We start from the raw sequence: 26,585 nt of genomic DNA, 5'->3' as shown, positions 1-26,585 counted from the left end.
TGTCTGTGCACTGTAACTGCGGCTCAATCTACTGAACAGACTGGGGGAGAGGGGAAATCGCCCCGGCCTCCCTGGTTAATATTTTATAAAGGCTTAATTAAATACGGGCCTCTATCACCCTCGCGGGGGTTTTCATTAAGTATTTGTCGTAAAACTGTGGAATAATGCAAGCCCGCGCCTTCATATTGCTTCACTCATCCATTTTTTCCCCTCCCGTTTCTATCTACCTGTTTCTGCCTTCCCCTCCACCCTCCCAACCTGAATCATCCTGAAGACAAATACATGAAAAGTCAGTGAAAATATAGTGCCAGATTCTTTGGAAATATCAATATTTCAGTTATAATAAAAGAAGTTTCATTGGTCCAAAGTGTGAGAGTTATCCGATAAAAAATGTGCATAGTCATGCATCACTGGGTGATGTTTCCCTCAGAAAATCTCTCTCTGCATTTTCCAAATTAGATTAAACAGACAAGAATGTGTGTGAAATGTTGTCATCATGTGTTAATTCAATTGCACAAATGCTGGCACCATGCATGCAAGAGCCTACCTACTGTACATGTGCACCCAGCCATACACACACACACACACCTTCATATCGAGCATGCTTGCACACAAACACACACGCACGTACACATCCATACTAAGCGTGTTCATCATTCTGCTGGGATGATGCGATTTCTCCCCCCTCAGGCTGGATATACCCATCCGTCTGTCAGTCTATCCTCACTGGAGTGATTCAAGTTGGCAGCTTGAAAAACACACACACTACGCTTAGCTAAGTCATTCTCTGCAAACTAAAGGTCAGAGCCAGGACGTCACTCCCTTAGCAGAAAATAATAACCAGGAGTGGCAAACGTGCCCTTAACAGATGACCATGAAGATGGAAAAAAAAAAAAAACCTCTTGAAAGCTGCAGCTTCAACAGTTTAGATACATCTTCCTGAGCTCTATGGTTTAGATTACACTGCAGTGTTAGCTCCTTGATGCAGTAATCATTTCTACAGGACGTCACGAGAAATTTCTGTGAATGGCGAGGAGGAAAATGCCTGAATTTGCAGCAACCTTTTTTGAAGTTCCAATGCAAGCAGCAATGTTTTCAGCCTTTTTTAATTGTAAAATTCTGCACACCCACATGTCAGCTATTGGCTGTTTGTCTCTGACATCAGTTCCAGTCAATTTCTGTGTCATGACAACAAATACAATGTGTCAAATGTTGAACTACACTATATTGCCATCAACTGTTTTATTTCATGCTGCGTTGACACATTACAACGTTGTGCATTTGCTCAGAACAGACTACATGCTTAATGCTGCAAGTTGTTTTATATATATATTGTCCAGATTTTGCTTAAAAAAAAAAAAAAAAAGTATTTTCCTTGTTGAGAGAGAACAGCCGCTTCAGTCAGCCTGAGTTCAGTATAACAGATTGTAGAAGTGATGTGATTGTGGTACTTTCTCCCACAGTGAAAATGGGCCACTATTGAAATCTGCTGTTGTAAGATCTTGTCCCACTGCAGGTTGGGAGTTTATACTGAGATGTGTGCCACTACATTTCAAAAGCAGCAGCATTCATTTAACTAACACAGAAAGGTGCATTCATTTAATCAATCAATCGTAATTTGTACAGCACCAATTCAGAACAAATGTTATCTCAGGACGCTTTACAAAAAGCAGGTAAAAGACCTTGACTCATTTCAAATCGGCCTTTAGAGATTGAAACTTTTCAGCAAGTAATGATATGAAGATTGATTCAAAGGCAACATTACCCACAGCTTTTTAAGAAGGCCTTTATGGGCCTCCTGAGTATGTGTCAGCAAGACCACCCATTAGGGGGGGGATGAAGGGGAGCTTTCTGGGGCCCAGTCATGAGGGGGGCCCACATAAGTTGAATAAAACATGGTCCATAGTATTAAGCAACAATGGCCAAACGTTACTTTACCCCTAACGACAAAAGAAATACCACCAATTGGCAATTACCAAAACCACCAAAAAAAACAACATTTTATGTATTGTTTTATTGTTCAGTAAAATGAAGCCTCTTTCAAAATAAAAACCCCCTCTTGAAAAAATGATGTAAACCTTTCTTTTCAAAGGTCACCAACATGACTTAACTGTTATGCCAGTTCGGTCAGAAAACGTCTATTTAGGACCTGTCTAAAGTTAGGATGTCAAAAAGAAAAAAGAAGAAGGAGGGGGCTTGCTCAGGCATTTGACCTCAACAAGAAGTTGTTAAACGCTTATTTCAGTCAGCTCCAAAGGCTGATTGGAGCCAGTCAGAGGGAGCTAATGTTAGCCAGGAGGCTAGCGCTTACACTACTGATCAAATGTGCAGACGTTGATACAATTAAATCATATCCTGGGAGGGCTCATTCACTCGACCCTTTAAGGGGGCCTCGCCATATCTGCAGGCAGGCCTGTGTGTGAGTAACCAAGGAGGGTGGGGGAGATTTGTAGGAGAGTGAGAGAAGAGAGGAAGAGCTATAGCCTGAGGAGAAAGGGACTGGTAATTGCTGGTGTTTTAAAACAATAGGAAGTCAGTGACTGTTGCTCGGCTCATTGATTTGAAAAAAAAAAAAAAAAAAAAACTTATCAATGCAGCGGCACAGCCTGTGACATCCTGCTCATTCAGACAATTAGGGTGGTTTTGCAACACTTAACGTCTCGCTGCCACAGTTTGCTGAACATTTCTTCCTCCTCCTCAGTCTTAATCAAATCTGAACACACACATGAAAAACACATTTTCTATTTCGTGAGAGTTACCCAAAAAGTAAGAAGCAATTGCCCCTAGCTAATTTGGCAAAACTCTGATGGTGCAATTTGGCCAAATATTAACACACTTGCTCCAAAAAGTAGGTCTAAAGCTTAAGCTTTCAGCATGTTTAATGAAGCAATGACTCAATAACAACATTACACTGTCTAATAAACACTATGGGCACTTTTGAAACATAAAGCATGGACTAATGCTTCAATACAGCCATCAATTGGCTGAGCAAGCTGTTTGTCTTCTGACATCAAATAAGTTCAATTTCTCTGTCAAAACACTTAATACAACAGGTAACAGTTGAGTGGAATTAAAATAACATTGGGAACAGATTACTGTCTTTGAATCTCCCAAAGCATTATGGGAAGGACACAGAGAGAGCGTACGGGTGCTACAAATGAACCCATCTGATCGTCTCTCGGTTAAAAGCATGATAGAGAAAAATAACAGGAGTAACAGATTTAAATGGTTTTCATTTTGCATGTGTTATCTATTTATTGATCCATTTACAGATCTATTAAAAATAATCCTTTGACACCCTGCTAACCCCATTTCTTCATAAATGTCTTTATACTGCAAAACGCCACTGCAAGTTTTTAGAGAGGTACATGTAAACGGGAGCACATCATCCCTGCATTTGCCTCCCTCCACCAACTCCATGTAGATTTTAAAATCCATTTTAAAATGTTATTACTTGTTTTAGGTCATTGCATGGTCTAGCCCCCTTCTTGTTTATCAGAACTGTTAAAACCCCTTACACCCCAACACAATCACTCAGGTCCTCTGAGCTGTCTCTCCTTCTTGTCCCTCGAGCTCAGTGGACACTCATGGGCAACCATGCCTTCTCAGTTGCAAGCCCTCAGCTTTGGAATCTATTGCCTCCCCTAATCAGAGTCGCTAACTCATCCAATTCTTTCCAAGCACAACTCAAAACCCATCCTTAGTTACTGTTGTTGTTTTTACGCCTTGTTTGTAAAGAACATCGGTTAGCAGAGGCTGTTGTAAATGTGCAATACAAATCAACTTCACTTGACTTTATTTCGTTAAATATTCTAATGACTTTTTTCAAATGAACTCAAGTTGAATGTCAAGTCTTTGGGTCTGTTCACTTTTGAAAACATGATTTCTTTTGAATTCATTTAAATATAATTTTTTCCCTTAGTCATTATGGGTTATGTTTTGTAGTTTAACAGCCTATTAAGTCTGCAAAACCAAAAAGATTATGTTCCTTTCTTCTTAATAAATCAGTGTATTTAATATTTTTTTTTCTGTATCTTCATGAAACAAGCTATCATTCTAATATAACTTGGATGCTGAAAAGTCGCAGCATCTTCATCTGAGAAAATTCTTCATACACAGAGATTACTTTGAGGCCAGTACAGAAAAAAAAAAATTAAAAATGTATTTGACTTATTTAGTGCTTCTCTAAATACTCAAAGGCGCTTAACAAAAAGTGACAACAAAAACAACACAACAAAGAAATGATGTAAAAGAAGGAGGATGAGAGTTGAGTTTGTTAGTAATTGTAGGCGATGTTGAAGAGGTGAGTTTTTGGAGATTTTTTTAAAGGAAGTGAGTGTGTGACTCTCAAATTTTTTGGGGGGGTGAATTCCAGAGGGTGGGTGGCCCTGTCCCACCAGGGTTAGGGTTAGACTGTTTCAATTCTCTCAACACACATGTACAAACGGGATATGATTAAAGAACGGATATCTGTACGGAAAGTGTAATTGAAAAATAGAACTCCATTAAACATGGTAAAATGTCTATTTTTTCTAAGCAAAGCAATTATCATGATTCTCTGTCTGACTTTTAGTTCAACTTTATGCAAGTAGTAGTTAGCAATGTCTCATGTGGTACAGTGGAGGGTCTGTGCAGTGACTCAGGGGACAGTGAGGTTGTTGATGCCCTGTCAGGTTCACCTTTGGGTCACAGCCAAGTGTCGAGCTGTCACTGTTAGCTAACCTGCTAGAGGGGATGACATATGACTCACATGCGGGGAGGCAAAGTTTCCTTCGTCTTATGTCGTCAGCTCTTTTGTGCATTCAAAGTATGAACAAAGTCAATGTATGTACTTTAGAGGGGTAAGTGTTTATTTGTAATGGGGGGGGGGGGGGGGGCTACATTTGGACACTTCTGCATCACAAGTAAATAAGAACCAGCCTCTTATGACAGATGTAAAAATAACAGAGTTGGGAGACATTTGGGGAGCTTGGTTTAACACTTCCAGTGAAGATATCAGAGCGTGGGCCCCAGTGAATCCTCGGTTTATTGAGGCTTTCAAAGCAGGAGCAAAGTGGCTGTCTTATATTTAAGTCTGTGTAATCAGGAGTATACCCTGCCACATTTCACCGCAGCTTGTCAAGCTCTCTGATCTTAACAGCTTCAAAGTGTTAACAAGGTGACAGTATCAGAGGCAGGCCTAGGTGGAGACAGCTGTAAGGGAAGGAAGGGCACGGACCATGAGTGAGAAGGAGTTAGAGAAAAAGGGAGGGGGGTCGGGGGTGGAAATGGTAGCGTATAGCGAAGGGAAAAAAGACGGAAGAAAGTAAGGGGGAGAAAGGAAGAGAATTTCAAATGAGGGGGGGTGGGCGATGCTTTGATGGAAGATAGACCAACAGAAGCTCAGACAGAAAACAGCGGAAGGAAGAGCAGAGAGGAGAGAAAATAACATGACGTTATTTAAAAACTGAATGGCCAAAATAAATTGAAAAGATGACAAATCAGAGTAAACAAAAGGCTTGTCTCGAAACGTGGTTCCCTTGAATGCCGTGTCCTGTTTCTGTTTTTTCTCCATTTCTCAAACCTTAATCTGTTTTGTTCCTCTTGGATGACAGCCGTGTCATGTTGTTACAGTTGGACCTAGATTTGACTAATTATAGCTTGGATCATTACGACGGGGAGAATTGCTTTAACAGGCGTAGTACGAGCATTTTTTCTGTCGTCTGATTGGCTGTGTCTGTGGCCAAATGCCCCCCCCCCCCCCCTCATTCATGAATTCCACACGTAACATTAAAGGGGTGCAACCAACGAGAACTTACTCAGGCATCATGTGAAACAAAAGGAAATAGCTTTTAATCCAAATTGTGTCTGCATTACTGTGAGAAGAGAGAACCTCTTGCTGGCTTTGGTTCACTCGGGAGGGGGCAAGCTGGAAACTGGGAGATGATGGGCAATGGCTTCTTCCATCACTGCAGACCCACCAACCGGATGATGTCATGGCTCAAGGTTGAACATCTGGTGACAGTTGGTCACCTCCCGACAAAATTCTTCTCCTGGTTGAAAGCTGCAGTCACAAGCGACTGAAGGTGCAGGCGTTTCGATGTATCCTCACATGGTATAGTTCTATAGAGGTTTCTAACCACCTTTTTGCAGAAATAAACTACACTTCCAAATGAGCATTAAATCGAGTATGCTTATTTTGCTTTGTTTTGAAGAAGAAAAGAATACACCATAAATCAAAGTGATGCTCCTCATAAGGATTTAGACGCTTTGGTGAACAAAACTGATGACACCATCTGTTTCATTTGGCTCAAATTTAAGTGTGGAGGTAGAACAAGCTACAAGGAAGCATTGGACACTGACTGTACGAGCATTTTCTTTTCTATTCATGCTGAGGCAGAATAAGGAAATCATTGCCAGACACATCCATAAAGATCAGAGCTTTGGGAGGATACATGAAACTGTACATAAACTCTTGAAGTACGTTTAGCACTACAGGAATACAAAAGTGTGTTCGTAGAGTTCAAGTATCTCCCTCTCTATTACACACACTATGGATTTATTTCTGACAAAAACAGGAGACAGAAACATGAGGAACATGACTGAGGAAAGAAAGAATGTGTCATTTCTGCCTCTTTACCTCCTGTAATACCTCCTATAACTATTCAGGATTATCTGGGCTGAAAAGCAGCTCTGTGTCCTACAAAAGTGCACTCAAGATGGGTTCCAAACGTACTTCCTTTTATTATGGCAGAATTTTTTGAAAAGTAGCTGCCAAGAAAATAACTTCTTTATATGTCATTTAAGTCCAAAAGGGTTTATAATCTAAATGTACTGACCAAAGCCAGCACTTTAATGACGTGTGAGTGACCGTTTTTATGGGTGTATCTTGATTTCATTAGAAGAGAAGTGGTAGTGACAGTGGGAGACAGAGCAAGCTTGGCAAGTTTGCTCAGTTGGAGTTAAGTAATATGAAGAAGAAGAAGAAGAAGGGGGGAAAAAAGCATGTTGTAATTATCCATTGCAGAGGCGCATACTGCTTGGCTCTAATCCTCTGCAGCTCAAATAAAAGTGTTGATACCAAAAATCCAGCAGTGTCCATCTGTGTGTGAGAGGGAGTTACACATAAAAGAAAAATCACTCCCACTCTCACACACACCATTAGAAAGCCCAGATAACGCTGCCCAGCGCACTAGTCACATGAAGTGTCACATACTTTCAGATAATTTTATTAATGAAATCATCCCTTCTCACCCCCTGCTGTGCTGCTCTCTCACTCCCTTCAGCCCCTTTTCCGTCAGTCCACCACCTTCCCTTTAGCACCCTGTCTTGTAATGAATCACAAGCGACTGTATGAAGTCTCTACTTCCCCTGTCTCCTTTTGCAGCCTTCCCTCTTCCTCCATTCCTCTTCTCATGTATTGCTCAATTTCTCTCAATTTCTCCACCTCACAGCAGACTGACATTACTGCCCATTGGCTCTGTTGTCGGTCTTGCCGGCAGGGATGCAGAAAAATCACAATGGCACACAAATTATAGCCAAAGGATAATAATTCTATAACACTGGGGCCCTGTTACAGAGAACTTTTCCATTCATATGGATGAATGGATTGATCAATGTACTGTATGCAAACGCAATATAAGCTGGTCAATGTCCATGTCTTAATGATTAGAAACAAGGGGGCTGTCCTGATTGATGTGTGTGATTCATGGCTGGATCTCATGCTGTCTGCATTAATATGCTGTCTTTTCATATCACGTCCGATGTAAGGCAAGTGAATCGTACATGCTGTCCGCTCTCATCAGCTCGCCGAGGTTCATTTGAGGAGCGGCTGATGAATGGGATGTGAATGAAAAGAGGGGTGAAAAAACGATGAAAGCAGACATATATTCCCAAATGGACTTACGGCACTAAGATGATAGCAAGCAGATCTGATTTGACACATGCTGGTCGGATTAAAAAAAAAAAAAAAAGATATTCAATAAACACATCTCAGGGTGTCAAGACGTTGTTAACATCAAGAGAGGGGGGCATCTCTGAGGCTGTCCGAGCTGAAATAAAATGCATCATGTAAAGAACTTTGGGGCTACCGAAAGCAAAGTTGGAACTCTGTTTTGGACATTAATACTGCACAGTATCTGATGTATATGTAGTTTAATGTAAAGGTTTCACAAATGAGTTTAATAACTCATTAAAAAAACAACAGTCATATCTGAGATGCAGTTTTCTGGAAAAAGACTCGTTATGGTCTATTATTTTTGCTTTAGTAAATTTTTTTGCAAATGAAAAAGGACTTTGAAAGACAAAGGAGAAATTTTTATTTGATTTTATTTGATTTTTATGACCCTATGACAAAGGAACTTTTTTCTCTTCTGTCATTTTTTTATTTTTTTGCATTATTCACTAGTAGAAAGTATTAGCTTTCAATTTAGTATCATCTTGGAAGACTAACTTAGCTGCTTCGGCACCAACTGATCAAGTGTTTTACATTTGGAAAGCTTTTTTTCATGTGAAGTGTCAGCAGGAAGCACCAGTTTGCATTATAAGCAGCCCAAGGATTTTTACAACTTTCCGAGACTCTACAGCCCACCAAAGTACAGCAGGTCAGAGAACAATGCTTGTTAGATAACAATGAGAACAGGAGTACTTCTAACAGTAGGAGTGAAACAAAACTCAAAACCACAGAAACCCTCATACAGGTGCTGCAAAACTAGGGCTAGCTAAAGGTATACACTCTTCTGAAATCGACTGCTGTAATTGGCATGAGTTCACAGTTCTGTCATGACAGGACCAATCATAAAACACTATATGTCAGAGTATATATTTAACAAGCCATCGTGCTAGATAAACTATTACAATCCCATGTGATCTAATACAACAACTTTAACAATCGAATAAATGCCAAATCTGACAGTGGGACCACTCCAGAATAAAAAATGTAAAGTCCAAATTTCATTCTTTGATACATATACAGTGTTCTATAGACGGTGTCACTGGGAGATAAATCCAATTATCTTTTCCCAGAAGCCACATCTAAGTCATTTTATTCCTGTCAAAATCATTATAGTTTGTCTTTCATGTTAACTGGATTAATAGAGGTCTCTATGGGAAGCTGTCAGTTTATGCATGCAAAAATAATTTAAAGACTAGACCAGAACAGCGCCATTCTTTTGCACCTTGTTGTAGAATTACATACTGTATGTCTCACTCCGTCTGAGTCCTTGAACCACTTAAGTGGATACAATTATAAGCAGGAGAGAGAAATAATGGAAGCCATGTCATTGTGGATAAACTTATTGCATTCAAACTGGAGAGATTGTACTCCCTACCAAAAATAACTTCCACTTCTCTCCTCTTTATTTTCAGAAGCAACAGTTCAAGCGATTCTATCTAAAAAAAGTTCCTTTAAAAATGTATATCTCTTACCTTTCCCACGTAAAGCGGCTCCGTTCCTGTGTACTCCTCGACCACAAAAAACTGGTTCCACACCCATCCTCTCTTGACTCGCTCCAGTGATGAGGGCCCTTGTTCCTGTCTAGTCTCTCCTGAGACCGAGCCACTAGTCCTTGAGGCTTCGCACCAGCCAAAACTACAACAGTTAAGAAGACCCAATGTGGCCAATAGTCTACAAGCTCCTGCTGTCCAAAAAGGAGCCATCTTTATATTTAAAAAAAAGTATGAAAAGAAAAAAAAACAAAGAAATCCAACCTGGGTCTACATGTAGGATAAAAGTTTCATGCAGACAGGAAGACTTCTTCTGTTGTACTTTTCCGACAAATAAAACTCCACCAGGGCAAACTTAAAAGGTCCTTGTGTGAGAACTTGAAAGTTAATCCATGGGTTCAGGAATAATCTGAAGTTATCTGCTGAATACAGAACAGGTCATGGAGCATATTGGATTCCTACCACCTGCAGAGTTCCTGTTGATGTTGTAACATCGTTGGTCATGCTGATTCTGAAGAGCACCTGACTCACTTTGTAGAGTTTCTGTTATTTTTCAAAGTATGACCTCAAGAAGGGAAAACAAACAAAGTCAAACAAAAACTTTCAAGTAGAATTTTTCAAGGCAACAAAACTGAAGATTTTACCAGAATGGCTTACTGATCGCTGCAGAAGCTAATGGGGGGAAGGGATACAATGGCATCAAAGAACATGAACCATGAGTCATGTACAAGCAATGGTTTCCATCCATTCTTGACTGCTTCTCTTTCGTCCGATGGATAATACGTACTTTGGTGGTAATTAAGGAGTTCTGAACTTCTTTTTCCTCAGAGAAAACTCTTCTGTAATCCACTTCCTTCCTAGTTTTGCCTCCTGAATCAGAATCTTTGAACCGAGAAAAGGTCAACTAATTTTACTGTTGGTGATTTTCTTTGATCTTTGATGACTTTTCCCTTCAGAACAAACCAGTGGTCCAGAAAGTTCATTCTTCAAAAGGTCCTAAGATACTTGACAATTCCATCAATGATTCAAAGGAAGGAAAAGGACAAACCTGCAAGACAGAAACAAAATCCTCGTTATTATGATTATAGTTTAGACAAAATAAGAAACAATTTCAATCCCAGTTTGAATGTTTATCACATATACTGTATTATTTATCATTTAAAAGATATTCATTACAATATAACTTTTAACTTTATGGAATATGTTGCACTTCATGAAGAAGAAGGAAACCACTCCTCTAACACTACAATCCTGTTCATCTTGCCTTTCCTTTAACCTTTTTGTGTTTCGAGCCCCAAATTTTGTAATTTGTTGGATTTGTCAGGATTTTCAGGAGAAAGCTGTTTTCCAACAGTGAGTGTTGTGTTCAGCAAGATTTCTAACAATGTGCTGTGTGCTGTAGAGGGATGACAGAGCACTAAAAAGAGGACAGCAAACCAGATGTCTGGAAAACAGGAAAGGAAAGAGAGAGAGCCAGAGAGCTGAAGGAGAGCAAGAAAGAGAGGTCATTGTTCATCACACAGCAGACCCAAAGCATCTGTCTGCCTTTCGCCTGGCTGGTGGAGCGGCCCTAACATCAGCCAGCTGATTAATTGCATGAGGGAGCACTAATTGGATAAAAGTATTAATCAATTAATTGCATCCAATGAGGCAACAACCCTCTAATACTTCAGACAAACATTGGAAAGCAGCAGGAGGAGGGGCGGATACGGTGCTTGGGTTGTCGCGAAACATGCACAGAGGTTGGAGAGAAAGACAGAGCTACTGGAGCGGACACACAAGTTAGAGGAAGAAGGGTTGAATGAAAAAGAGCAAGAAAGAGAAAATGAAAATGAAAGAAAAAAATAGTTCAATAAAAAAAGTAGGAGGAAGGCTCCAATAGAAAGCCAGGCGGACTATGTTGTGTTGTGTGTGGCTGTGATTAATGGCTTCTTTGACACATTCCGAACAAAAGGTGTCCGACAGAAAAGGAGAAACAATAACATTTAGTATGTCTCTGGCACTGCGACCTCGAGAAAAGGAAGATTGCAACACCAGTGGAAGAAAAGCTCTTCAGGCCTGCAGGTGGTTTAACCTATTGTATTTCTGCCGGCCGGGAGAGGACTTCTAATCTCACTCTCTTCCTGCCCAGCAGCTTGCTTGGAGCTTCCGGAAATAATTCCTTCTCAGACTGTTGGTTCAGGCAATGTCCGTGGTATTGGAAACGAACTGCTCTGGGGGGTGTCCAATCTCCAGTAGGAAACAGTTCAAGAGCAACCTGAACGGCTTAGAACTCTTGGTTCACTCAGGACAGTTAGTGCTGTTAATGGTGGAACCCCGTGGGATTTGTACCATGTCATTTTTTGGTGACGTCACAGTGATGTCATGTTCAGTTGTGTGATTCAGGAGTTGATGTATACCAAACTGAGGGGCCAGGCAGAAGACTAATATAATATGACAGTTGTAAGGTGACTAAGATGGATCTGGAATGCTTCTCTTTTAGCAGGGTAGAGGCTGTCTTTCCCTTCAGACTTGAGACACTGAATGGGAACTGAATTCTTGGTCCATGTTTTAACCTCATTAACATTTTGTGCAACGCAACATTATTTTCTTCAAGAAATTTGTCAGGTCTTTATTTTGACAAGAAACATTCAAGGTTGGACCCCTGAGGACTTTTAAAGGGGGTAAGGGTTTAACAAAGACAACTGAAAAATCCAAAGAAACATGGGTCCATGCCAAAGCCAGCTATGATCTGACCAGTGTCACGTCTTATTCTGTGTGTAGAAACTACACAGAAATAACTGAATATGTTACTCAAAACCCAAACAGGGCATAGCGAAGCAGTGAGTAATGATCTTTGTTTTTGTGTCTGAGAAGATATTTCCAACCAAATAATTCATGTTTGTTTGAGGCTTATGAAAGCAGATAGAATAGCCCTCTAGAACTTTATTCTTCTCCTCTTGATCAGTCTATTGTCTTGACAAGACCCTTTCACCTGAGTATAGGGCAATTTTGTTTTCCAAAAAAACGTTTGCATAATCTGTCTGGGGACACCACTGTTGGTGTTTAGTTTATTTATAAGAGTTTTTACCTTAAAATAATAAAGAGTTACAGTATGTAAGGGAAAGTCGGGCATATTTCAATGGGCTAATCCATTTTTAAGCCCTCTGTCTTCTGTTTAATGTTTAGATTCTTTGAAATGTGATGCTTTGTTAAAATGGGAGTCCTTTTAAATCCCAAGGCAGGCAAAAGAAAATGAAAGCCGGAGGCAGACTTGCATATTCGCGTGCCAATCTGAGTTGTACTATGAGGGCAAGACAAAAGGAAATGAAAGAGAAATAGGAATTCTGATAAAAGTATAGGAGTAGCAACTGAACAGTAATAATGGATAAGTGGTGCCTTTATTGCAGACACTTCAGGTCTACTTTCTGATTGAGCTTGTAGGCTATGGTTCATGGGAGACTGTAAGACTCCAATAAGAAGCAAGAAGGACTGCTGATAATTCCTGATGCCCAAACTATAACTGTTGTTTTGTTTTAGATTGAATAGATGCGGGTGTTAGTTGTTTCTATTAATTTGTGTGTTGAATGGACCTCCTGCACATTATGATATATTCTGTTTTCATTGATGTTGTTTTCATATGCAAATATTAAGCATTTCAATTCTGTAGCCAGTGCCGAGAATAACAACAGATATGTTTGCTTGTGAATTGAACCGTCATACTACTATCTTGTTTAGTAGTATTTGTTTTAAGATATGTATTAGCTGTTTGTTAATCACTGGCTGGTTCCCTGCTGTGATTTAAACAGGTCTCAGAAATGCAGAGGAAAGCCTTGGGCTGAAAGGATTTAGTTTCCTCTGCTCTTGTGCATCGTTAAAAAGTGTTACATACTTATTTGATAGTACTGACAACTTAATTTGCTAATTCTGTGTTTTGTAGGGTCTTTGCACAGACAACTGACTGTAGCAAAGCTGGTAGTTAGCATGTCTGGGGCAAGCTAGATTAGCTATTTGGCCGGTCAATGTCTTGTACTTTATAAAGGGAATGGGTCAAATGCGGCATAATACCATCAACCATTTCATCAAATATGATTGGCCTTGAGCATGTCAATAGTATTCTTTTTTTTAAAATAAAACTCTTTCTTAAATTGAAACCTAAATTAAGTCTTTGACTGTGGACATAATGCTTTAAATGTAAAAGAGCCAGAAACCATGATAAAAAAAACAAACATTATGTTTCTCATTAGAGGTGTGTACAACTTCTTCAATGGTTGTTTATAACTACCCAAGGCTAAACATGTGATTTGATTTAGGGCTTTCACTTTATCAGTTGCACAAGCTTGAAAACATGCTTTAATGCATTGGTTTAACAAAGATCTACTCCATAAACAGTTGCATTCGCCTTATTTATGATTTTACTTTGAATCAAGAATCAATCAGTGAGTGAAAAGTAATTACTGTTAGATAGAGTGGACTCCAATCCCAAAAAATCTATTGATAAAGTCAAGTTTGAATTGAAAACATATTTTTTTATCTATTAAAGTCATTTAATGTTTTGGGAATAATTCAGCTCTGTAATTGACACGACTCGTCAATAAGACTTCTCCACACAGTATTGAAACTATATTGTGTTATTGGCCGCCAAAACACTGCTGAGAGAAAATTCCACATTGAAGAATAAAACTCAACTTTGAACACAAATAGACTCTTCCCTCTGTGCCCTGAACTTATTGGCGAAATAGACCAACACCAGTGGTGTTCTGTGTTCCTTGGTACTGAGCAGTCAGCTGCTTATTTCAAGTAGGAGTGTGCTTGTTGGCAGTGACAGGCCTATTTTCAAGCATTCTTCTCTCAGCTCTCAGCTCTTGCTCTGACAGCAGAGGGACAAAATGTGACCAGTGTCTTTTGAATCTGCCCTGTGTTATCTTACCCCTGAGTAAGACTCAACACTTTGCCCTGCATAGAATGATGGCCAATCCCTTCTGCCCTGCAGAGGGGCTAACACTCTATTACCATTCTCGGCTAGGGTAGGACTGTGTCCCTCTGCAGCCATGCCACCCTTATTGTGATGTAAAAGACCAAGGTCCAACATTTCTGTCTCCAATTCCACAGAAGCTTGCTGTCTGCAAAAGTGAAAAAAAAGGATCATCATATATATCCGTCTATCAAAAATCCCAACATTTATTCAAAGGTTTAGATGCAAAAAGCACATTGTCTTACAAGCAGAACTATTTGCACCCAAGCAAACCAAGTTCAAGCAACTGCTTAGTTACAATGTCAGAAATGTAGAATGTGTTGGTTGCAAAACATCCCTTATTGAGCTAGAAACTTTTTGTATGGGATTTATGTTATTTCCATAGAGTATTTCACAATATAATGTACATATCATGTAGGTGGTCAACTACAAAAGAAGTAAGAAAAACAAGGGTTAGCTTTTGAAAACAAGCATAGATATCTGCAAAATGAAAAAAGAGTAGAAATGTTTGGGACTTTATTAAAGGCGGGGAAACTCATCTAACCAGCCTAGCTTGACTTAAATTGATTCAAAAACATCTTTTTAAGTTTTCCAATTAGATATGTTTGAGCTATGGAGTGATAACTTCAAAGAAAAAAAAAACATAGAGTTTATTCCACTGTAGCTCCAAGGCAAACAGCATCGGGAGGATATAATTAATTCGTTTTTGCCTATCTACACATTCCCTGTTCCCTTACAGTAGACTTAACAGTGCGGCAGGCAGTTTGAATATGTTTAATTAGAGAGCATTTGTATCAAATATTTTTCTGCATGCTCCAACGGCCCAGAAGTTGCTTTGCAAACTGAAACATTTGCTGAGCACCAACTGCTTGGTGTCTAAAAACAAAATCCACACTCCTCCAATGAATCTCCGTCTGTTCTGCCTCCACACTCAGGGAATTTCAATAAGAGTGTACACATTCAATCGTAATTAGGTCTCAAAGTACGAAACTTAGAAGGGGGGAAGACCGAGAAAGAGAGGTTTTTGTTAGTTTGTTCTGGTTTCAGTGAAACTTGGCAATCACTACAGTGTAGTCAGCAGTCTTAAGTAGCGGAAGCAAATTAGTGACATGTCAATTACTGCCCTCTCTTTTCTAGCAGTGGCCAGAAGTAGTTGTTGATGATAAAAATTTGGCTGACATATTCGTCTCTCCCTGCATATCTCTCTTTTGCCTCTGTAACTTTCCACCCCTCTCCTCTTCTCATCTTCCAATCCAAAGCTATTGGCAGGCACTGTGCAGCCATACGTGACCTATTAGAGCGTTGGATTGATTCTAGAACGGGGCTGCAGCCTCTCATCAGTGGGCATGCCCAGAGCGAGCCCTTTGACAGTTGGCAGTGGACAGACGACAGCAAGGCAAGACTGATCACTGCGAACTGATAGGCATGGGGCCAATGTCCGGCAGACAGGCCTCTCTGTCTTTCTGACACACTGCTCAAATAAGCACAAACACTCGCTGGAATGCAAGTAAGCAAAGGAGCAGTGTGTGTGCAGAGGCCAGAGTAGTTAATATGTGTGACCTCTTGCCCTCTGTGCTTCTCTGACTAAAGTAATTATTATTATTTTTTTAAAGAAATTCCACAAAAAAGACCATTCAAGATGAATGAATATGCCAGTGCTGTAGTTAAAAGAGAATCAATAATTTGTTGAATGCTTGAAAAAAACATGCCTGCTTTTATAATCATATTACAGTATATCAACATTTGTAATTGAAAGTTAAAGAAGCTATTGTACTGCACTGTAATGAATGTCAGTGTCAAAGTCAAAACTGAAACGTCCATACTCCGCTCTTATTAGAACTGTATATGTGTGAAAGTTAAATCTGATGTTGGCCATGTTTGTCTGGTAATTGTGTGTGGTAGATGCTGTTATTTTTCATGATTTAGTTTTTTGTTTCGCCTCGGATAGTCTGGAGCTTGAAGTAGCGTAGCACTGTAATGGGCTAACTGTTGATTGTTTTTAGCAGTAATAGGCTAACTGTTGACAAAGGCTGGATAAGGTTAATGTAGCTTTACGAATGGAGCTTCATAATGGTTGTTGCACATTGTTCATGTTGAATGTGCCCAACACAGAGAGAGAGGGAAATGGCAGCATAAAGACATTGTAAGCAAGACACTCTTTGGAAATGTGGATTTCAACACAGCAGCAGGCAGACAGACTGGCTGTTTATGTATTTGAGGTTTTTTAAAAACTCAATCTCTGATTCTTATTTTTGTCTGTTTATATTTTTGCAGTTTTATGCTGTGACAAACTACTCCGAACTCAATTATGTCTAACGAAAAACCATTTGTTCATTTGTGTATTGGAAAGATTTTGGCCAGAACAAAGATTGACAAGGAAACCTGGAGAAAACATGAAATTGCCTTACTCTTGGAAAATGTAGCCATATTCCTTAAGGGTTTGTTTAAAGTAGAAATAACTAAAGGATATAACACTAACCATGAAAATATATGTGAGCAACTTACAAAAGAAATAAGAGGAACTTCTCGCAGGTTTATTTTTTCTGTAATTCTCCTGCAGCTATCAGAGGTTCAATATTGTGGATTACTTGAAATGTGCCTCAAAGAGCTTGACTTCCAGCTGATTGGTTGGTCATTTATTTCAGTCTATCTCCCAAACAACTTTTCACTCCCTTACTTTTTCCCCCCACACTGTGATAAGCTTGTTATCTTTGCCTCTCTTCTTTGCCATTAGCCAACTCTCCTCTCTATTGTGCCTTCCCTGACCAATCAGATTAGATGACACTTGTGTGTGGAGTGTGTTTCAGTATCGTGTATTACACTAAGGGAAAAAATATAAGGCAACTTCTTTTTTTTCCCCCACTCATGAAAACACCTTTTCATTTTGGGTGAACATGAGGAATCAGTCTTTGCAGTGATTGGTTCTGTTTGGCAAATGATGTCAGAGTTCAACAGAAATAGCTTGCTCATTCATCAGAGGCTGTAAGTTATTGCAAACAGAGACTCAACAAAAGCAGCCTGATAGCAACACCTCCTCAGATCCTTTAATGCACTGGCAGATCACAGGAACAGAGGGCTCTACAAGACTCATGAAATTCCAATCCTTTGTTTCCCCCTTATGTTACGTTGTATTGGAAGGTTTTCAAAGGACTTCAGCATGTTGGCTTGTCTATAAACCGCAACAAGGGACTAGCCCGGAGAATCAGAGCAATTACTGGTCATGAAGTTTTGTAGAGACAATCCTGACAATGATTGCTCAAACACACACACACACACACACACACACACACACACACACACACACACACACACACACACACACACACACACACTATCGGGGATGGAGCCCTCTGATCCTGATCTCTGGAATTGTTTCTGAAGCACCACCATAAGGTTGACCGATTTTGAGTGAAATAACTCAAAAATGATTGAAAAGGTAGGTCAGCCTTTCGTTTGGCACAGATAGTGAAGGATCAAGAATCATCATTGTTTTCCATTGAGTGCCACCAGTAGTGTTAGAGTTAATTTAATATGCAGCTGTTAGATTATAAACTGCTTGGCTGTCTCCCTGTTCCATTGCCTTCCTGTAAAATTCAAAACACTCAACATCCTGTTAACTACATACAAGGCACTTCATGATCTAGTCTTTAGTTACATTTTAGACCTCATCCACACATATTTATTTGAATGACACAGGATACATGATACGAATCATTATACACTAAAACAAAGTAAAACAGGACAAGACTAAGCCCGGTTTCAAAAAGCTTTCAGTTTGATTTTAAAATGTCTCCAGTCTGGTTCCAGTTTGAGCTCCGCATGCAAAGTGTTCCACATGTTGATCCCCTGAACACAAAAAGCTGTTTTTCCGATGGAAAGTTAAGTGGCAGCTTACAGTCTCTATCAGATGCTCTATGTGTTAAAGAGCCAGGCAATCCAAGTAGAACACGAGTTCACTGAGCCCCCGGGGAGCCTGATGGTTTATACATTCATGGATGAGGTTAAGCGAAGAAAATTTAATAAAATTATCCAAACATAATTTAACTTTAATTTAAAGCGTGACTATGTAGTGGCTTTACATGCTTCCTGTCTTAAATTTAAATGCTCTGCTCTGTTGTACATCATCACGAGAGGCTTGATTGTTGCAGATGCTGCTTTTGACCAAGAAGGTATACACAATAACGTAAAATGTAAAAAAACCAAAAAAAACATTCAGGATTTAATGAAAGCATTTGCAGAATAAATAGTAAACACAGTACCTTGTTCCATTAAATTAAAATGGGCAGATACACTCTCAATAAAGTAGTCCAAATGGCTTAACAACACAAGTTATAAGACATGTTTACACATTTGGGAAATAAGGAGTGATGTGTTCTAGCTGTTCTTTCAGATTGTACATCCACTGAGGGAATCATTGTTAAACCACTGTGCATACAGTATTGTGCATATCATGGTCTCAGGGCTGCTATGCTTTGTATAACAATGTATTTGCGTTGCCATATGTCTGCATGTTCTATTGAACAAGAAAACAATATAGTTTGAACTTGTTGGAATTCAGCAATCACTGGTATTGCTGAAATAGTATGAAGTCTGTGGTCAGTTCTTCCCATCAGAGGAAAGTTCATGTCTCTCTTCTAACGTGACACTCACTAGCAGCTTTGCCTGATTGCTCCAGGGCAGTGCAGCATCGGTCGTAGCTTAGATGAGAACGTCCTGCTGTAATACATACTTTTTTCAGACCATGTGTTTTCCAACTGGTCAGAAATGTTGCGTTCACAGAAACTTGTATAAACACAATTTTTTAAATATTCAATGATCATTTGTTAACACAAATGAAAAGAAAAAAAAAAGTCCTGACCAAAATATTCACCTAAAATGTATATGCAAACTTAAGCTCAATATTTTATTCCTGTATAGATTCAATAAAACATGCAGTCTCCGTCACCTCTCCTACCATAAGTTCCCTCCTCGCTCTTCATCTCTCACCTTCCTTTACCGTCTTATTTTGTATTCCATTCACCTCTTTTCCTTCTCTGTCTTTGTCTCTCTCTGTCTCTGTGTCTAACTCCCTGTCAACAAGTTCTAAAACCTATTGCTTTTCTGCCTTCCCCTCCTTCCTCTTTCTACATGTCACTTTGTTTTGTTTTATCCTGCAGCTCATACTCTCTTTTTTGTCTGTCACGTTGCCCTTTCACCTTTAATATCATCCCTCCTGCTGTTTGACCATCTTTAAGATCATTCTCACAAATTTCTCCTTTGTTCTCCACCCTCACTGTCACTTTTATTTGTTCTTTTATTCCCTTTTCTTTCTGTGTCGTGGTTAACAGTCTCTCCAACGCACCATTTGCAGACATATCTCTTGTTTTACTCACCTTTATTGTCTTTCTAGTAATTCCTGCTTATTCCAAGTAAATTAGACCATTTGAACTCTGCTACTGCCATCATTCCATAATGCTTAAATTATTATTTTTTAATGCTGCAGAGTATCTGTAAATACTTATGATAAGTGGATTAATTCTGTGCAACAACCAGAAGCAAAAGTGTAGATAATTGACCATGATAATTGATATGAGTCTGGAAATTGTGTCACAATTTAAAATATTAAAATGCTGGGTTTTGTTTCCATGTTTGCATTTCTGGTTTTACTTAACCAAACCTAAACTAACGAAAAGTTACAGCTCCTCAGGAATGACCCAGAGTAAAGTAACCCAACATGAAGTAACTTATGGTAAAGAAGTGGCAGGCTGAAGCGACGTGATGGACACGACACTATTCACGTGTTATCTTTTTGTTGTTAATGAGTCAAATCAAAATGCACAACACGATGACAATGTATAAACAATGTGCAAACAATGTGTTGTTAATGTGTGTTCAGCATGTTGACAATGTGTGAGATGTCATGTGCTGTTAAACTGTTTGGCCTTCAATAGGCATGACACTAATAGGCGTTATTGAATTGCCCCCAGGGACAAATAAAGCTTTTTGAATTGAATTGAATTACATGACAATTCCTGGCGAGATGTTAAAATGTACAACTTGATGACCCTAAAGGTTTTATGCGTTTTTATTGCAGTGAGATCCTTGTTTATAAATTTAAACATCCTTCAAAAGGCTGGTGTTATAGCTTGGTATGTTGTTCCAAGAAGGTGTTGCTGTATCATTACCTCCTCTCGTGTTTTCTGCACATTCTTATACACAAATATTTCTCTCAGCAGCAGCACAATATGACAGCTTAGTATCAGTGGGGAATACAGTTTCATCTTTCCCTAATAACAACCTCTCATTTTAGGGGCCAAGGTGACAAAAAGCAGCACAAGTGATTACTATCTGAGGGAAGGAGTTTATATTTGGAAGTTAATAGCCTGAGGTTAACACATGGCCACATTTACTCCCCCCAGGCCCACTCACCCGCTAGTTCGCTACAGTATATATCTGCCTCGGAATGATGTGTGCACTGATTTTGCATTGATTCAAAACCGTTCTCTCTGCACACACAAACAAGGATGCACAGCTTAACACACACACAGAGTAGATAGTGAGACAGATCCAGCTCCATCTTCCACTGCCAGAATCTCCCCATCAGATGGATGAAAGCTGCCATCAAAGCCGGGCCCAGGAGGAGTTCAGACAGTCTGCTTATTCGAGTGAACCCGACACCAGAGTCCAATCCCCTCCGCCATGCTTATTAAATAGCCTATTTTGTCATTTCCAATCCCAATTTGTCACAGTCACTTGGCTCAGCGGCCCTGTGCCATGTCACAGAAGGGTGGGAAAAAAACAGGACCAGAGGCTCAACAGAAAACATGTCTCATTCTGTAAACTGTTTATGTATCAATGGTAAAGTTTTAATGGACCATTTTCTACAACTTTGACAAAACAGTCAACATAAAAGGAAAAAAACAAAACAACAGTTTCTTTTGGCATATACAGCAGGGTTGCCATGTAAACAAGAGGACTAGCTCATAGATGTCAAACAGGCAGAAATTATGAGTATAAAACTCAGACAAACATTCAGTAATGACAAAATATCTGCTCTCCATTCAGAGATGAATTTGCATCATTATAATCGCTACATTCTCTCTCTTTGTGGTTTTCTGTGTCTATCAGGGACAAGCCTATTTGTTCTGAAACAATTAAAGCATCCTTCCATAGAAAAAAAAAAAAAAACAAGGAGAAAATAATTTATACATTGCAGTTCTTCTGCCACAACTGTCCAAACATCACTTTTGACTGACCACGACCCATGCCTCAATTCAAACCTTTGCTCAAACATCTGACACGTTTTACGCATCTGAATTAATCAATCCCACAGTAGTTGAACAAGGTCCCAGACTCCTTGGTGTTTGTCTGCCAAATAGCTGGCATTTACTCCATCAGCATGCTAGATGGACAATTGTTCTGTTTGGGTCTCTCTCTCTCACCGTCCTTCTTCAAACTGGACTCTTTATTCTGAATCCCAAACCCAATGTTGTATTGGCAAGTCAATGAAATGCAGCTGAACATGACTGGGGAGCACAAAATCTGCATTGACAAAGGGAACTGTCTAGAAAATGCGTGCTGCCTTGCATTAGGCTGCTGTGTTTTTATACAGGTTATAATGAGAGGTGACATATTGTCAGTGCCTTGCTAAAGCTGCTCTCCTAATTACACTAATTGCTGCTCTTCCACCCCCGCCCCTCCCCGCCCCCACTCTCGCTTTAGCTACAGAACTACCCCGCCACCTCCACTGCCCCCTCCTTTCCTTCTCTCCCATGCCAATACTGCTGCTAGTCTTCAAAACTCAAAAGCTTCCACCCACATACCAAGACGAGTCTGCGCCCACTCTTGTTACATCCGCTTATTCTGCTTCAAAAATGTTTGTCTTTTTTTCAAACTGTTCCTTTCCTTTCCATCTGTCTCTACCTGTTTGTCTCTATCTTTTTTCTTCTTTCTCCCTTTTTCCACTCCCTATTGGATTAGCCTTTTTGCCCGTACATGCCAGTGTCCACTGCTGCTGCACCCCCCCTTGCATGTGCTGCCAGCTGCACAATTACTAAATCGCTCATCTCACGGGTGGCTGGCGCTCTGTATCCCCAGCTTTGGCCAAGAGAGAGCACGAGAGAAAGAGAATAAGAGAGAGATAGAGGGGGGTGGAGAAAGAGAGAGAGAGAAATAGGTAGCATATGAATGAAACAATCAAAAAGAAAAGGGCAGTGGGTTGGGATCCGACTGGACTAAAAGCCTCTGCCAAAAGCTTGCTCCTCCCCGACTTTTGTGTGTGTTCAGTTTGTGTTCCTGCTTACACGTTTGTGTGCGAAGGAAATATTATGCGTGTCAGTGTGTGCGTTCACGCATACATTCAAGTGCATGTGTGGGTGTGTGTCTCGCCGTCAAAGACAGGTGATGGTGGAGGTAGCTGACAGCTGTCAGTGCACATGGGCCCCTGATGGTGGAAGAGCGTTGGTGTCTGTCAACACACTGCTCCGACTCTGCCCTTAACTGCGGGCCGACTATACTTAGGACCCTCTCAGGACGAGTGCAGATCACTGGAGCTTTTCAGAGCGGCTTCCAGCCCATGCAAATGCAAAAAAACGAAGTGAGTCGAATGGACCGCCGTGACGCAAACTATTTGAGGATCTCGCAGAACAAGTATGACAGTTTCCTTTGCTCTTTCCACTAAAGGAAACTCGATGCATCATGGATCAGGAGGCTAGTCAGGGAGATGAGGGATTTGCATCATAGAGTGAGCATTTCAGAGAAACTGAATCAGACTTTGCACACTAGCCGCAGGTGCACTTGGCATGGAGTCCTGATAACATCTGCCTGTGAACGTGTGTGCCTGAGCTCTGGTGTCCTGTGCAACCTGTGTGGCTGTGTGGAGCTCTTGTAGAGGATAGAATTTGCATGAACAGGGATATTCATTTTTCCAGGCAATATCCATCACTTAAAAAAAGGACATGTCGGCATAGACAGCATCGAATGCTATTTCATCTACTTTTGCTCTTTTTCCTAATTTTCTCCCTGTCAAATAAATCAGATTTATTGCTTTTTCACTTGCTCGTGATACATTGACTGAAGTGGGGATATGGTTCGGGGTGTTGTTATTTTTTTCATGGTAATCTACAGTCATACAGCTCAGTGAGGAAGTGAAATGTTCCTGAATGAAAAAGAAGAAGCACCTGAGGACCTATGTATGCGTTCTCTCGCACTCGCAGTAGAAAAGCCCAGTTCAGACATAGACCTTGTTTTCTGTTTGATTTTCTTTAAATGACCAGCAGAGGTGACTCCAATGATAGAGAAGAGAAATGTAATGTAATCATTTTTTAAAGGATTATTATGTTGATATACTATGTTTAATTCACCTTTAACACAGTTTGATGTTCATCTAGTACTAATAATGTTGGGTACAGTAGGCAATTACTCAGGTTTTAATTTAGTGTTTGGCTCCATTGTGTTTAAAAACGTGTTACCCCAGCAACCTGTTGACGAGGATAGATCGAGAGACTGACTGATAAATAAGCCTGCAAAAACAATCTGGATGAGGCAGGCTAACACCTTTGTCTCTCACTCTAATATTGCTGTAAACAGAGGATATGACCACCATCAAAACCTGCGATACAGGGTCCCATGTTTTAATGAAGTCAGACTGAGGCACACCAGTCAACCCTTACATTGAATATGGAGCTGAGTACCAGATCATAGCACATTAAAGGCCTCTAAATAATAATTGGTATTTGCATTTTTTGTTAAATGTTTGTATTTTTATATCTTTATTTTACTCTAATATGTTGCAAATGGAGCCAACTACATCTGATAATAAAGTTCTATCAATCAATCACTAAAATGGTCACCCTTGCTGTCGTACAAATATTGTCATTTATAGTTCCAAACCCGAAGGCAGCATTGGCCAAAACACCCAACTTGAGGCTTAAGGATGTTCACAAACCCATGGGTGGCCGTGACGAGGTGGCCACATCCCTTCTGTCATAAAGTCTGTGAATCCAGCGGTCATCTTTGGGTGTATAAATGTAATCCTGCCCATACGTTCAGGATTGAAGTAGTGTTTTCTGAGACTCATCCAGAGCTTAACTGTCCACTCCAATGAGTTTCAGCCTGCCCCTCCAACACCCTGCAGGTCTGACTGCTAGACACAAACTAAACGCTCCATCTCACTACATCCCTCCTGCGACTGCTGTTGTGTGCGCTGGAAGTGAAAGAACGCTAAGTAAGGCTTATTAGAGCAGATACAACTTCATCAGTAATTAACACCACTTACAGAAGCATCATAATGCCAAAAATAATGCATGAACTTGGAGACTTATGGTTTAAAATATTGATAGAATTTTACATTTCAACCACATTTTCAATATTATAATGCAGCAGTCCGAGGCAGAGAAAATGGAGGGACTTCATTAAAAAAAAAGAGAATAAGAGAAAATTAGAGATTAGAGAACACTTGTTAACCACGTCTAGAAAGGATATTAAAACATAAGCACGTATGAATAACTAATTAAAGCCCAGGAAAAAATAGAATGAAAGTGTTTTTCGGACCTTGAAATAGAGATTGCTGGTAAAAATGGATTTCTACCCTTCTCATTTAAGACAAGAACATTATTCTTCAAGAGATTGTTTTAAATGCAAGCAGAAGCTTGAGTAGAAACTCAACCTAATAGAATATCTCTAAATAGGCCTGTACCCTGTAGCCATCTACTGACTTCCATAGTGTCTACAGTGACAGGTGTCAAAGCATGCTTTCTTGTTTTGCTGAATTCATTCAGCACAAAGGCAGTGGGGCCTGTATCATGTAATATTTATTATGATGTGTGCTGCTGCTCCTCTGCCAGGTCATCCTTGTGAGGAGTTCTTGATCTCGGTGGTATACTACCCAGTTAAATAAACAAAATCAAAAAAAGAAGTAGGTATGCCATTCTCTGATTTTTCATCCAGGAGTGGATAAATGGCCTCTGTAATAAACAGATGCTTGTGAGACTACTGTGTACTGGCCAATTGGAGACAGAGTAGGGAGGGTCACCCCTTCACCTTCCTAATTTTTTTTAAAACAGCCTGCTACTGAATATTGTCAATCAATCAATGACTGTTGTTTATCAGAGGAGATTAAGATTCATTTTCTTAACGGAGACTGAAAAATAACCTGCACTGCACCACTGCCCAAGGGCAACCAACTTTTGATCAGTGACACAACTGTAGCGCTACAGATGCTTAGAAACTAACTAAGCATGTCTTAACTTTGGAAAAAAAATGATGTCTTGCCCAACACTGTTCTCATTAAATTAAAATTACAGTACAGCAACTGCAAAGCTAATCCTCTACCCTGTTTCTGTATGTGGTAGCCTCAAGCTAACACACTAAAATGTAAATTACAATCAGTGCAAAGGTTCGCCCACCTTGGAGAACAATGCACTAGAAGGCCGTGCCTTTAAGGATCAACTTTCACACGTTCTCAGGCTGTGGAATTTAAATAAGGTTCAAGGTTCAAGGTTCAAGGTTGTTTATTTGTCAAATATGCTCCATGTTAAACATACAGCACAGATGAAATTGCAAACCCCCCAACCCCCAGTGCAAACCTGCAGAGCATAAAAAGAGCACTAAGAAAACTAGCAATAAAAACCAATACTATAAAACAAATAACTTAAACTAAAGACAAATAAGAGCAGTAAGAGCACATGTTGTGTTTTTTTAATGCTGAACAAAGGTAATCTTTGTGGTCATATAGCCATTTCAGATTAGCTTTGGTCACTATTGAAGCATCCATATGTTCTGCACGCAAGTGTTGCATGAACAACAAATGCATGTTAAAAAAGAAATTTAAAAAAAAGGATTAAAAGGGTAAAAAAACAGCACTTAATTAGAGTTTGCCAGGCATGCCGTCTTTTGACACTTATTTGAATGCCTGCTCTGTGAATTGAACCAGCAACAGTGAAAGCATATTGAAGAGTGAACCCCGTGGATATTTGTGAAGCAGAGCTCTCTCACAAAGGGAAAAAAAACCTCTAAACTGCAAAAGTGTTTGTTTTTTTTCACCACCCAAGTATTAATTCTAATGTTTGTTATGTTAATCATTCAAGAAAATAACATGTTCTGGAGTAATCTCTTAATCTGTCTCATAATTTCTGTTTATCCCTCACCTTTTTTTTTCTCCTGTGTATACGTCTGTAAATATTTTTTTTCCATCTCTCCCTCACTTTGATTGCACCTCAGCTGCTTTGTT

General features: G+C 39.8%; 1 protein-coding gene across 1 annotated transcript in view; it reads right to left on the bottom strand.

The window, feature by feature from the left end:
- cdh22 (cadherin 22) overlaps positions 1–26,585 on the bottom strand; it is a 171,496-nt gene that overhangs the window by 71,540 nt on the left and 73,371 nt on the right. Inside the window, exon 3 of the mRNA XM_079341078.1 lies at positions 9,406–10,471. Coding sequence (XP_079197204.1) covers positions 9,406–9,636 — 231 coding nt within the window. The 5' untranslated portion in view covers positions 9,637–10,471. The remainder of the gene's footprint in view (positions 1–9,405; positions 10,472–26,585) is intronic.

Source organism: Symphodus melops, assembly GCF_947650265.1.
Source record: "Symphodus melops genome assembly, chromosome: 4".
NCBI classification, from domain to species: domain Eukaryota; kingdom Metazoa; phylum Chordata; class Actinopteri; order Labriformes; family Labridae; genus Symphodus; species Symphodus melops.
Note: the sequence above shows the minus strand (reverse complement) of the source record. Positions and strands in the feature narration are given on the sequence as shown.